The sequence below is a fragment of the Topomyia yanbarensis genome, chromosome 3 (assembly GCF_030247195.1).
Source record: "Topomyia yanbarensis strain Yona2022 chromosome 3, ASM3024719v1, whole genome shotgun sequence".
Taxonomy (NCBI): domain Eukaryota; kingdom Metazoa; phylum Arthropoda; class Insecta; order Diptera; family Culicidae; genus Topomyia; species Topomyia yanbarensis.
Genome location: NC_080672.1, coordinates 255,448,679 through 255,461,222, shown reverse-complemented (window position 1 = coordinate 255,461,222; position 12,544 = coordinate 255,448,679). Strand labels below are relative to the sequence as shown.

Genomic DNA, 12,544 nt, shown 5'->3' with positions numbered 1-12,544 from the left:
GTGCTACTGTATATCGACCATTTGATCCCCTTTTGACCGTGCGCCCAAACTGCTCCTCGCAGCGCGCTTCCTCTGGAGAATAGTTGTTGACGGCTCCTACTTCCTCGCAGGACCAAAACCGTGCCATTAATTTCTCCAGATTATCTGAGATAGCTATGTTGCACATAGTTCTTGAAGACGAAGTTGTGTCAGCCACCTCTCCAGATACGATCCACCCAAATACTGTTTCGGTGAGCAGTGGGAGACCGTTACCTAATGTGATTTCCTTCCCTGTGCGGAAGAAACTGAAGAAGGCCTGTATTCCCAAAACCAGATCTACTACAGATGATTTGAAGAACTCTGGATCCGCTAACTCCACACCATCCGGTATAGCCAATGCTGCTGTCTGTACTGACACCGTGGGAAGGTCAACCGTTACCCTTGGCAATACCAAGAAACTCAATGACCGACAAAACATTGAAACCCGAGATTTAATCGTCGCCTGTATTCTCTGTCTCGCCTTCGCTGCTGCATGGCCAATACCCATCACTGAAACGTCGACCTTCTCTCTTCTTATGCTTAATCGTTGACTCAATCTTTCTGACATAAAATTGCATTCTGACCCAGAATCAAGCAATGCGCGTGCGGGATACCGGGCACCTGTATCATCTTCGATAAGGACAACGGCCGTAGCGAGAAGGATATTCGAGCTTCGACCATGTGCCATATTGGCGGAAACCGTACTTGTAGAAGCTGTATTGGCTGCCCGCTCATCAGGAGGTTTCGGCGTCTCGCTGTGCCCAGAACCTTCCCTGAAAACTCTTTGTGGGTGTTGTGGTTTGGTGTCGGTTTCAACCTTGAAACATAGCATGGTGTGATGTCGCGCCTTACATTTCCGACATGTGAATTTAGACAAACAATCCTTAGCCTGGTGGCCTCGCTTAAGACAGTTACGGCAAAGAGAATTAGTACGCAGTAGAGACTCTCTACTGGAAACCGCCATTCGCTGGAATACCGGACATAGATGTAATAGATGATTGTCCGGACATGCAGGACATTTTCCAGTTGTATTCTGCATTGCACTGTTTGAAACGCGAACCCACGGTTTCTTTTTTATTGTCGCTGCAGATTCTTGACGGTTGTCTGCAGTCTTGATAGGAAGTGATTCCAAAATCCGTATGCGCCTCTGAATGAAATCTGTTAACTCCTTCAATGTGTCCTGTTCTTTCGTAGAAGAAAGCTCTTCCCAGCCTCGTCGGGTGTTTGTATCTAGTCGCGAACTAAGGATTTCAATCAGCAAGAGATCCTTATAGTCTGCTGGTTGAACTACTTGATCTAAGGTTTGAATACTCCTCTCAAACCCTTCCAATAACCCTTGTAGTTCGACAACGGATTCCTTTCCAAGCGTAGGTAGTTTGAAAAGAGCGTGTATTTGTCTCCTTTTCAACAATTTACTGTTATTGTAGCGTTTGAGCAAGGTTTCCCATGCGATCAAATAGTTTCCTCTTGTAATTTTCAGCGGATCGATGAGCGCCTTCGCTTCGCCTCCTAGACAACCTTTAAGATAGTGGAATTTTTCTACCTCGGGTAAATCTGGCTTCCAGTGGATCAGCGAAGTGAAAAGATCCCTGAAGCTGAGCCATTCATCTATGTTGCCATCAAAGTTCTGTAACTTAATTTGTGGCAAAGGAACATGATCCATGCCTCCATGAAGTGTCGCATCAGCGGCCCTGGTTGATTGATCGAGCTGAACGACATCCTGCAAATCCTTTGCCTTATCGAGTAGAAATGACTTGATATCGTAGTAACGGTTTTCAAAGTCCGTACGCTCCTTTAAATACACATCGCTATCCGTAAAATCTTCATGGGCTTCGACTTCGTATATGGATTCGCTGATTTTCTCCCATAAATCATCCAACCGTTCCAAACGCACAGTGATCTGACTAGCGGTGGTACCCTCAGGGAAGTTCTCAACAAACTTCGAAATGTTATTGAAGGAAGTTTGCTGTCCCTTGAACTTGGTTAATAGCGCCTTCAACGATGGGCCCTTTTTACTCGAACTAGAGGACGATGTCGGCGGCATGTTGACGATTTGTAGTAACGTCAGTCGATTGTGAAATTAACTCTAGCACCACAGTAGGATCCAACAGAAGCAGCGATTTCAGGAATCCTAGAGCGAGAAGAGGAACGGCAATGTAGTATCAAACGCGGCCACTTCGGCCAAACATATACTATGTAGTCTCACCTTTGAGAACTAATAGAACCGCAACACGACCGAAATGCCTTTGTAGCAACGAGATGGTAGTACTCAATCCACATACAGTTGCTCTTCCAGTGCAATCCAATTTAGATATCGATGTTCAATGTCGTTTCACCAATGTCGGGAGGAAATTACGAATGTAGTATCAACAAAACAGGCCTGCGACGGCCGAACATATACCGTCTTGCCTCACCTGGACAAAATAACGGATGACTTGACGAATGTCCTTAATAAAGGCAACAACTTAAATAACTGACGATCCGACATCAGCTAGCAACGCACATTTCTCCACCATAGCATCCAACCAGTACGTAAGGGAAAAACATCTATGTAGTATCGAAATGTCTCTTGCTTCGGTGAACAAACACTGCACCTCACCTCCACAACTAATGACGTAGCAAGACACGAAGTGGAATTCCGATAATAATGTCGTGATAATCGCAATAGAGCGATAGAACTCCTCCGGCCAACAAACATACAGGGATACGTCCGCAAGAAAGTAGCGATCCAGTATTCACCGAAAGTATAATTTATTGTTGTAGTACCATACATAATCCAGCAACGGCTGGACATAACTAAAGTGTATTTACCTGCCAGAAATAATGGCGCCGCAATGTCCAGTCCACTGCGTAAATTACCGCAAAACTGTCGATGTGGGAATTCCGTCTCAGGATGCTTCGATGCACGTTGAACCGCTTGGCACTGGATGAGCCAAAGTAACCACTCCGTAGTGATCGTGATGTGGCCGAGGCCAAAGATGTTTTTGACGAGAATCGAATATTTGTGTTAGAAAGTTGCAGGTCGTGGCTTCGGCTGCACATATACCAGTTCTACTAACCTTACGGAAAAGTAGAATAATCTCCGGATTATTCTACGTGCGTTGAGTTTCTCCGGACCATGCAGTGATGTCACCAAACAGCAGTCCGAGCCACTTCCTTGCCCTTTGTTGTAACGATGGCCCAATCCACAAAGAAAACCGTCCAGGACAATGATGACAATAGCCAACAGTAATGGTGATCGCCCAATAGCCTCAATAGGTTCCCTTTGTGCTGCTGAAAGGCCGATTGTTCTTTCAGGACACAATAGTACCGACGCCGCGTCCTGGCGTTCGTAATGGCGACCTTCTGGCGTGCCTTCGTCCCAAAAGGATCCAATCCCACCGTTTTCCGGAGAAATCCGGCTCGAAGGACCAGCAATGTACGTTTAAGGGATGAATCCTGCTCCGCAGCAGCCTACCTTCGATGTCCTTCAGACGACCTTTGATGCCGTGGTTCTCTTGGGTGGATGATCGTTCCGTTGTCTCCGCGCCTTCACGGGAAATTGACCACCACGGCACTTAGATGCTCTTCAAGCGTTCATTCGCGCATGCATTTCGGAGCATTAAAACGCGCACTCCATTTAACACCAAAGACACATTTACTTCACTAATCTAACATTTATTCTTAAAACTAAACAATTTAAAAATCGTGCAAAGGGCTTGGCCCTGATCGACCGTATCCGACCGTGATCGTTTGGAGACTGACTACTGATCCGATTTCAGTGATAGGTAATGGCGATGATCATCTGTTTCGTTATCCCGAAGATGGTATACGAGACCCGATCTACGAACTCCGACATTATAGGGTGACCAATAAGTATGATCATAGTATTGTTGGCTGCGTTCGTTTAGTTGACCTAGCAGCGGCGTGATCGTAGACAGAACAGTAACGGAAAATCTATCATGAAAACGGTATAATAGGCATAAGGTATCAATGATACTGTATGGAAAAATGCATTTATTATTTTACGACTTTTGACATCAAAAAAGAGCTTAGCTCCTCAAAATTAGGTTAACTTGTGATTTTCAACCAAATTAGGTGACATTTGAGGTTTCGTCCGACTTTTGTTAGAAGATCCGCCACTGTGCGTCGCCCAAATGTAGATAATATCGCGAAAGCCGGAGGGTTATCGAGAAAAAAAATTCAAGTCCCCGGCGAAGAACAGCTTTCTGCCACGTCGTAGAATGCAGGCCACATCATTCTAGAACAGTGCGAATATTAGTGAATCTAGTGTGCTACCTTGAGAAGTTAAGAATTTTTAGAGAAGGATTCACGCACGTTCTCGACAGAAGAGTGACGCCGTAGTCTAATAAGACATGAATGTCACAGAAAGGTATATATAAAATGTTAATGAACTCCAGTATCTCAAACATAAATCTTCTCGATTATTTCATTTGGGTGCTAAAGCCTATGAATACCACCCCAGTGCAAATTCATAGGCCTTGATGGCGGAATGGCATATTTCAAGAGTATGCTCCAGATTCTGTCCATGTCTGGAGAAGGTAATTTAAAATCATGGTCATCATTTCGAAAAATGTAATCAATACGTGTCAAATATACATGTTTGGGCATATATCATTATATTTTATTAATAGGATCACATTCTTTTGATTTATGTAAGATATATTTTTACACACCATGTATTCTTTTATCTAACAGTTTGTTCAAACCAAATAAGGTTTTGGTTAAAAAAACGAAATTTCTTTTGCAGATATCACATTTTTATAGAAATTTAAATCGTAAATGCTTTACGATGTATTTTTTATCTTTAAATACCCGCACATATTCAAAATATTTTTAAGTTTTTTTCTTGAAAAAATATTTCACTAATGAACCTGGCATCATTCCAGAAACACTTATGAAAGCTCCGGCTCGTCTAATCGTGAAATACCAAGAGCAGGTGGCCACCGAAGAAGAGAAAGAACTCGCAATGAATTACCTTTTCCGACCGGTCATCGAGGAATCACAAACGGAGGACAGCATCATCACCAGCGCTCCAGAGAAGATTCTGAAAGATTTTGACACTATCAAAACTACCATCATCACTGGATGCAACAGCAGCGAAGGCACATTGGCACTTTATTGCATGAATCAAAAAAATCAGAAAAACGCTTTCGATAAGGAACCACAAAGATTGGTGCCTTGCTTTCTCAAAGAAAATCCAGCGATAAACTGCATGGAGGTGGGACAAGAGATTAAACAATTTTATCTTGGCGCTGAAAAATTTACTCGCCACACTAGAAAGCAGATGTGCGATCTAATGTCGGATGTAACATTTATTACCACGACCATGATCAGCGCCGAGTGGTTGGCTAAATATCAGCCCAATGTCCGACACTACCACTACCGATTCTCGTATCATGGGCGGTTTAGTCTGTACAAAGGATTCTTTAATCTGGACGATGTGGATGGAGCCAGTCACGGAGATGATACGTTTTACGTGTTTGAGTAAGTATGAGTTCAAAAGTATTATTTAAGGAAATATCATTTTCGAAACGATCCATCAAAGTCAATAATTTCTTGACGAGACTCATTTTTGTAACTCAACTCTGTTCTCATTCACCTACAGCTCACCTCTTCTGCCTTCACTTCCAACTGAAAGCAACGAGTGGAAGGTTCGATCGAATCTAGTCAAGCTATGGACTAACTTTGCAAAGTATGATAATCCAACTCCAGTAGCCAACAGTGACGACCCGTTACCAGTCCAGTGGCCACCTGTACAGAGATTGCCAGGCAACTCAGACCAATTTCATTTGGATTGCCTCGAAATTGGAGCGGACGTTTGCATTATTCAAAATCCTGACAGGAACCGGATTGAATTTTGGAGAGATATGCTCGACAGACACAGAAGTGGATTTTTATAATACAAAAACTTATGATACGTAATAAAAGAAAATAAAGTAAAGCAATCTTAACAAAATTAAAATTCCATTTGGAAATATGTGTAATAAGCAAGTTCTATATAAAAGACAAAGATGAGCCTTAGAAATCAAAGTATTTGCAGGATGCACGCATCCTAGTCATTCTACACTTTTGCCTCCGTGGAAGATGGCACTGGAAACCGTAATAAAACGACGGAAATGTAACAATATAGAAAAACACATTTTATTCGTACGAGGTTAAAATCTGACTGACAACCGGAAACAGCTATTGCTGCTTCGATGACGTCGCTTTCCTGACAGCTCCTGCTGTCAGGTTCGAGCCTCTTGGTAGGCAGCGGTGTAAAACCGCCAGTGTTACCAATCGTAACATCTCCCTCTCTTAATACAGGTGGTATGGATCGAACCACTGAAGCACTCTTCGAGTCCTCGAAGTACGACGTGGTAGACCAACCACCGATTCTGCTGTTAAAGTCGACCTGATTATGTTGAACGGCGTGAGGTCGATGATGAGGAAGATGTTGATATTTCTGGACTGGATGGCGAAAATGAGTCTGACTCCACGCCACGGTAAGGATGACGCACGAATAGACGGCTCCCAGAGGACTGATTTATCGAGCAACATCTGCGTAGACGTTGTGCTTACCGATGCTGGTTGTGAAAAAGATTACACTTGTGGTGACTGCGGTAGATTCCATGCTTCCAAAAGGATTTCCAAAGGCAACGGGTTGGATATTGCCCGACGTTTGGTGTTAGACCGGCACGGCTGCGCATTTGGCTGTTGTGAGATCGCAACCTACGATGTTCTTCGACCCACACGTTGTACATCATAGTTCCGATGCGCTCAACAACGACGCAAGAGGGCCATCTCTAGCTGTTTCGATCGTGCATCTGAATAAAGACAGGATCAGCTCGGTGAAAGAACCTACGTTTGTTGTAATCGGTTGACTCGGTAGCTGGAGCACACACAGCAGGCGGGCGCCGTAGGTCGAGACAAGTTCGGAGTTTCCGAGCGAACATTACCTCCGACGGTGACTTCCTCTGCGGTGCTGAACAGTTTGGATTACTTCGGAAAGTGAGAAAAAGTGCCCAAAGCTGCATTCATTGTATCTCTCCCCTTTCTGATCTTCTTAATGACCCGCTTGAAAGTGTCAACAAATCACTCCGCTTGGCCGTTGGATTATGGATGGTACGGTGCGGTTGTCACGTGCTAAATACCGTTCATTGCACAAAATTCTGCAAAATCCGCACTTGTAAACTGCTTCCCGTTGTCGCTCATCACGAGAGTAGGCATTCCTAGTCGAGCAAATAGACCACGCAGGGTAGCGATCGTGGCGCGGGCGGGGATTGTGCTGATTTGAACAACCTCGGGCCACTTTGAGAAATAATGTATCACGATAAGAAAATGATCGCCTTCGATTAGACCCGCAAAATCGATGTGTACTCGCTGCCATGGACCAGACGATTTTGGCCTCGGCACAGGGGGAGGGTGCGGGGTGACTTTGCTGCTGAAGCAGTGCTGACAAACCTTGGTGTAGCTCACGATGTCGTCATTACGGGACGACCAGCCAATGGTCTTCATCCGTTGAATACCGGGATGCCCATGGTGTAGTTGATCCAGACACTGCGACGGAATAACGAGCCTGTCCGCAAACAGAAGACACACTTCCACTATGCAGAGTGAATCTCGCCTAGCGTGGAACCGCTTAATCTCCAGTTTGACGGTTTTCGTTTGAGACCACGTACCGATAGATTTGCCAAAGAAATGGATCAGCTTGGGTGCCCTACTCGATGACACTGAAACTCAAGAGCTGAACATCAATTGTACCAGTTGCTACTGACCTTATATTCGCTTCAAGAGAGATGCTCGCGATAACGTAATCCTCTTCTGGCCAAATGTGTTGGTAAATCAAACGGGTCAATGCATTTGCATTGCCGAACTTCTCAGTCGGCACACACTCGATTCCAAAATCGTAGAGCAGCAACGTTACAGCAAAGCGCTGAAGCCGATTGGCTGTGTATACCGGTATGCCTTTCTTGGAACCAAAGATACGCAGCAGTGGAGCGTGGTCAGTATGCAGTCGAAAACGCCGACCTAACAGGATTTTGTGGAAGATAATAGCCAGACCCTTACAATCTGGTTATCTGTAGTTCTGCTCGGCCTTGGTGAGTGCTCTCGAAACGTGTATCTTGATGGTACCGTCGGGAAACCGATGAAAAATAGCGGCCCTTAATTCGATAGAAGAAGCATCGGCCGCTACGATTATTTGAAGCTTCGGATCGAAGTGTGTGAGATGAAAATCCGATGAGAGTAGTTGTATGAACCGCTCAAATGCCTGCTTGCAGTTGTGGGTCCATTCGAACTTGTACTCTGCCTTCAGTAATTTATCGAGTGGGTACCGCCGTGTTCACATATTGGGAACAAACTTGCAATAAAAAATTATCACACCGAGAAAGGAACGGACGCCAAAAACATCTGTGGGAGGTAGTAGCTTAGTAATTGCCTTTTTCGGGTTCGCCAACGACCACGACCTCGTTCAAGTAGCCGCAAGTTCCTTTAAGACCAGCCAACATCTTGTCGATGAGCTGCTGCAAGGCACCAGGTGCGATTTTCACACCAGGCGGGAGACGAAGAGGGAAGAAGAGGGCGGGAGTGTTCATCGACCTCTACTTGTAGAAACGCATCCGAAAGATCACTCTGGCTCAACGCTTTACAGTTAGCCAGCTTGGCAAAAATGTTTTCCGGAAATGGGAGCGGGTACTGATGTGGCTGCAGAGCAGAGTTAAGGCCAGTTGAATAATCTCTGCAGATTCTGATGGCACCATTTGCTTTGCGGACAACCACGATTGGCGCCGTCCACTCTGAAAAATCAACTGGAGTGATAATTTTCAACTGTTCTAACCGGTCGAGTTCTTGGTCGACCGAGTCGTACATAGCGTATGCCATCATTGCAATGGCCGTTTAGACCAAAAAACTGGATTACACTGCTAGTTAAATTCCAATTTGCCCGGCATTTTCGTACACAGACCTAGCTGCTGGCTAAAAGCTCTCGACGGATGTGACCGTCAATAGTGACGTCACTGAAAAACTCGCCTATAAGCTGCAATGCGTTACCGGAAGCTATCGTGGCCTTTACTGTTGTTGGTGTTGGGCCTGGACTTCACACTTGCCGTCAAATCTGCTTCCCGATGACCGTTTTATCGCTGGCCGTGTCGAGCTGGAGCGATATGGCCGTCCCATTAATACCGTCAGAGACAAATTTCCGTTGCTTTTGGACGGTGCACTCGTTGATCACCGCAATGTTAGTTAATTATTTGCTGTCTTCTTTCCTGTGAATTTCGAGACTGTTTGGAGCCACCACAGTATCCCTCACGATGCCCGATTTGACTGCAGTCGGAACATTTGTGGCTCTTAGAAGAACAGTCCGGTTGCAATGAAAAGCACCACAGAAGAAACACGGTGTTTCATCTCTTCGTGTTGCTTGTGGCAGGTTTATGTGGCATTTGATCGCGACGCTGAAAGTGCTTTTGTTTGACCGTGTGCACCTGCTGTTGTTTTTATCATGGCGCTATCGTGTTTGCAGTCGCTGATTTTTCTCCGAAAGCTGCTCCAGCGTAACATTCTCGCGTTCCTCAATTCTGGAGAAAAGTCGTATGCGAATTTCCAAATCACACTTTGGACACAAGACATTTCTCCATGATCCTCCGTCAGCTTCCCGAGGTCAAATCTCACGCACAGTTTATTTACTCTGCAAGCATATGTCACGTTATCCTCAGTTGGGGATTTGGCCACCTGCAAGCACTTGTACCGTCTACTTACGATGGGCACCTTGATGCTGAAAAGGCTTCTCAGTTTACTGACCGTTTCAGCCAAATTTAGATGCTTAGGCTCCTGCGGCAATGTGTAGCTAATATAGCGGTCGTGCACCGCAATGCACAATTTCCTGAGCAGTAACCTAACCTTAGACAGGTCATGTAAACGTGCTTCATTCTTTTCGAAAAGATCATCATACCCTCCGTATTAGGCCCCGAACGTGAATCCTGTGTCGGCTTCGTAACGAAACTCTTTTATGTTGGAGGCCAAACTGTCCAGAATCACTTCCGGATTAGACGGTACCTGCCGGTTGATTGCCGTCTGCAAAAACTCTGGCTGCTGCCGGCTGAGGACCTGCGTCATCATCTGCACACACTGGAGCAACAAAGCGTGGCGTCGGTTGAAGGAAGTTGTTGGCCGGCATTTCACGTGGCTCATGCTGGAGGTAAGTTAAACGGCATTTGTTGGCCGGGAAATATCGTGCCACCAAGATGATGACCATTCACCGACGTTTGCTGGCCGGGAAACAACGACTATTGCTGCTGGTCGTCGCTATCCATGGTGATGCTCCTCTTCCTTGTTTTACGCGCGGGCGGTGAAATTTTCAATGGTTTTAATCATACAATTTCGTTCGCGAAAAATCCACGCGACTCGTTACCATTCAAGCGTCATTCTGATTTTTTTCCCTCAAACTAGCATATATTTGAATATGAATTGAAATCTGTCTTGTTGAAAACGAACGGTGAAAAGAGAAATTGAACATTAACCGCTTCAATTTTCAACAGCGTAGCCAGGCCCGAGCAAAGTCCAACATCAAAATTACAGCAAATAGACAACATTGAAATCTTATTTTGATATCAGTTTAAACTTTTTCAGATATGACATCATATTTTGATCTCATTTTGATGTGCTTACATTTTTAGAAAAAAATGTTTGTTTCTATATCTTTGACGAACATCAAAATGATTACTTATTTTGCTATCAATGAAATATTTCACCATCTCAATGAGTTTTCAATTTGCTTTCACTGATAGCATAAATAGTTTTCTGTTTGATGTCATAGTGCAATTTTTCTGCTTTCGATTTTGATCTTTTAACTGTTAAAACGACCAAAATGATAGCAACCTGAGCAATCATTCCCTACTACATCACAACATCAAGTTTAGCTCTCAATTTGTTATCAGACTCTGCTCGGGGGGGGGGGGGGGGGTGAAGGGGAGATAAGAATTAATAACCCCCCTCGAAAAACAGAACAATTCGGCATGAAAAAAATAACTTATGCCGATTAACCCATTCATGCCCAGGTTGTTTGTGGACAACCACGTTTTCAAACAGCATTAACTTTTGATTAAGGCACAATTTGCTCACAAAAACAAGTAAGGCTAATAAATGTGACTATTGCGTTTCATTTGAGTATTGATAGTTGCAAGAACCAGCTCTAGAACTGAAGTTATTGCAATTAGTTTGATTGGATTCCGATGGAGCAGTGCTGCCAGGAACAGTTTACGTTGACGACGGAAAATGAATTTTCCAGGTAAAAACTGAGCAGCTTCTAGCACTGCGAGGGTAGCACCTATCTTTATGAATGAAGGCTTTTCGCTTATTTACCCCACCGTTTTCAAGAAAAAATAGTTTTGTAACCCTACATGAACGAGAAAAAAGTTGGGCATGAAAGGGTTAATCAAATCAAATATTGGTATTTTTCAAAAATGGGCTGTGGTTAGCTATTTTCGTCAGCGTCCCTTATCATCTATTTTTATTAGGTTATTCATCAGCAGTGCTCTCTTTGAAAATTTTCATTTCATTATGCTTAAATTCGAATATTTTGTCGTATGCATTTTCAAATTTTCATATTGAAACTTAATTGACTACCCAGGGAATGTAATCATTGCATTAAAAAACAAACAAATGAAGAGAAACCTGGCAGTGCAGGAGGCAAATACAAAAAAAAAATATTTAGGGGTCCAAATTAGGTTGGTTACCCTAAAGCTCGTTATATTTTGAATCATTAAAAAGTCGTTTTATTTTAAAAATCTTTTTAATTTTTTCGGTTTCCATTTCGACTAATATGTAGTCAAATTTTCTATTTTACTTCTGAACGATATTCAACTAGCTAGAGATTATTGAGTAGAGAAAGTTATGAAAATTTAGAGCGATAGTACACAAGTGAGAGCAAGAATGTGAAATATATAGATCGGAAAACTAGAAGTGGCAGGGTCATTAGAATCAGGTTTATAATATTACGGGCTGATCTTGTGTCTTCTACTGGTAGGAGTCGAGCTTAGGCAGCATAACTACGAATCATTCAAGTCCACCAACATGTCTCCTGATAATCCTTTCAAAAAAAATGTCATTCTAATACGTTTGAAAAATTAAATGCAGTTTTGTCAATCGTCAACCTACATAACACCAATTAATGCATATATTCTCGTATCTCGTGTATTTTAGAAGATGTTGGACCTTTCTATAAAAACAACCATTTTTCAACTTTAAAAATACGCAAAACAATTCGTTCATAAATTCATGAAAACAAGATCACGATTTCGGGAACTGAACGACTTACGAAAACCATGATCAAGTTCCTGAAATTATGAATAATAAACCTAGTATTCATGAAACTATTTCCAAAAAACCACTTCTCGCCGAATATATACATGGCGCATTCGAATGTTTGGTAGGGTTACTGTGATTGTTCCTTGGCCATGTTTAGTTTTTGTTATGACTCTTGTTCATAATTTGGGAATACACAGCGAACAGTTAAACGATGTTTATGATTGCAGGAGTTTGTTCACGA

The 12,544-nt window shown here is 43.4% G+C and overlaps 1 protein-coding gene across 1 annotated transcript in view; it reads left to right on the top strand.

Moving 5' to 3' along the window:
* LOC131687876 (uncharacterized) overlaps positions 1-5,938 on the top strand; it is a 51,128-nt gene extending 45,190 nt beyond the window's left edge. Inside the window, exons 10-11 of the mRNA XM_058971967.1 lie at positions 4,908-5,505; positions 5,627-5,938. Of these exons, the coding sequence (XP_058827950.1) occupies positions 4,908-5,505; positions 5,627-5,921 (893 nt within the window). The 3' untranslated portion in view covers positions 5,922-5,938. The remainder of the gene's footprint in view (positions 1-4,907; positions 5,506-5,626) is intronic.
* The last annotated feature ends 6,606 nt before the right edge of the window (positions 5,939-12,544 follow it).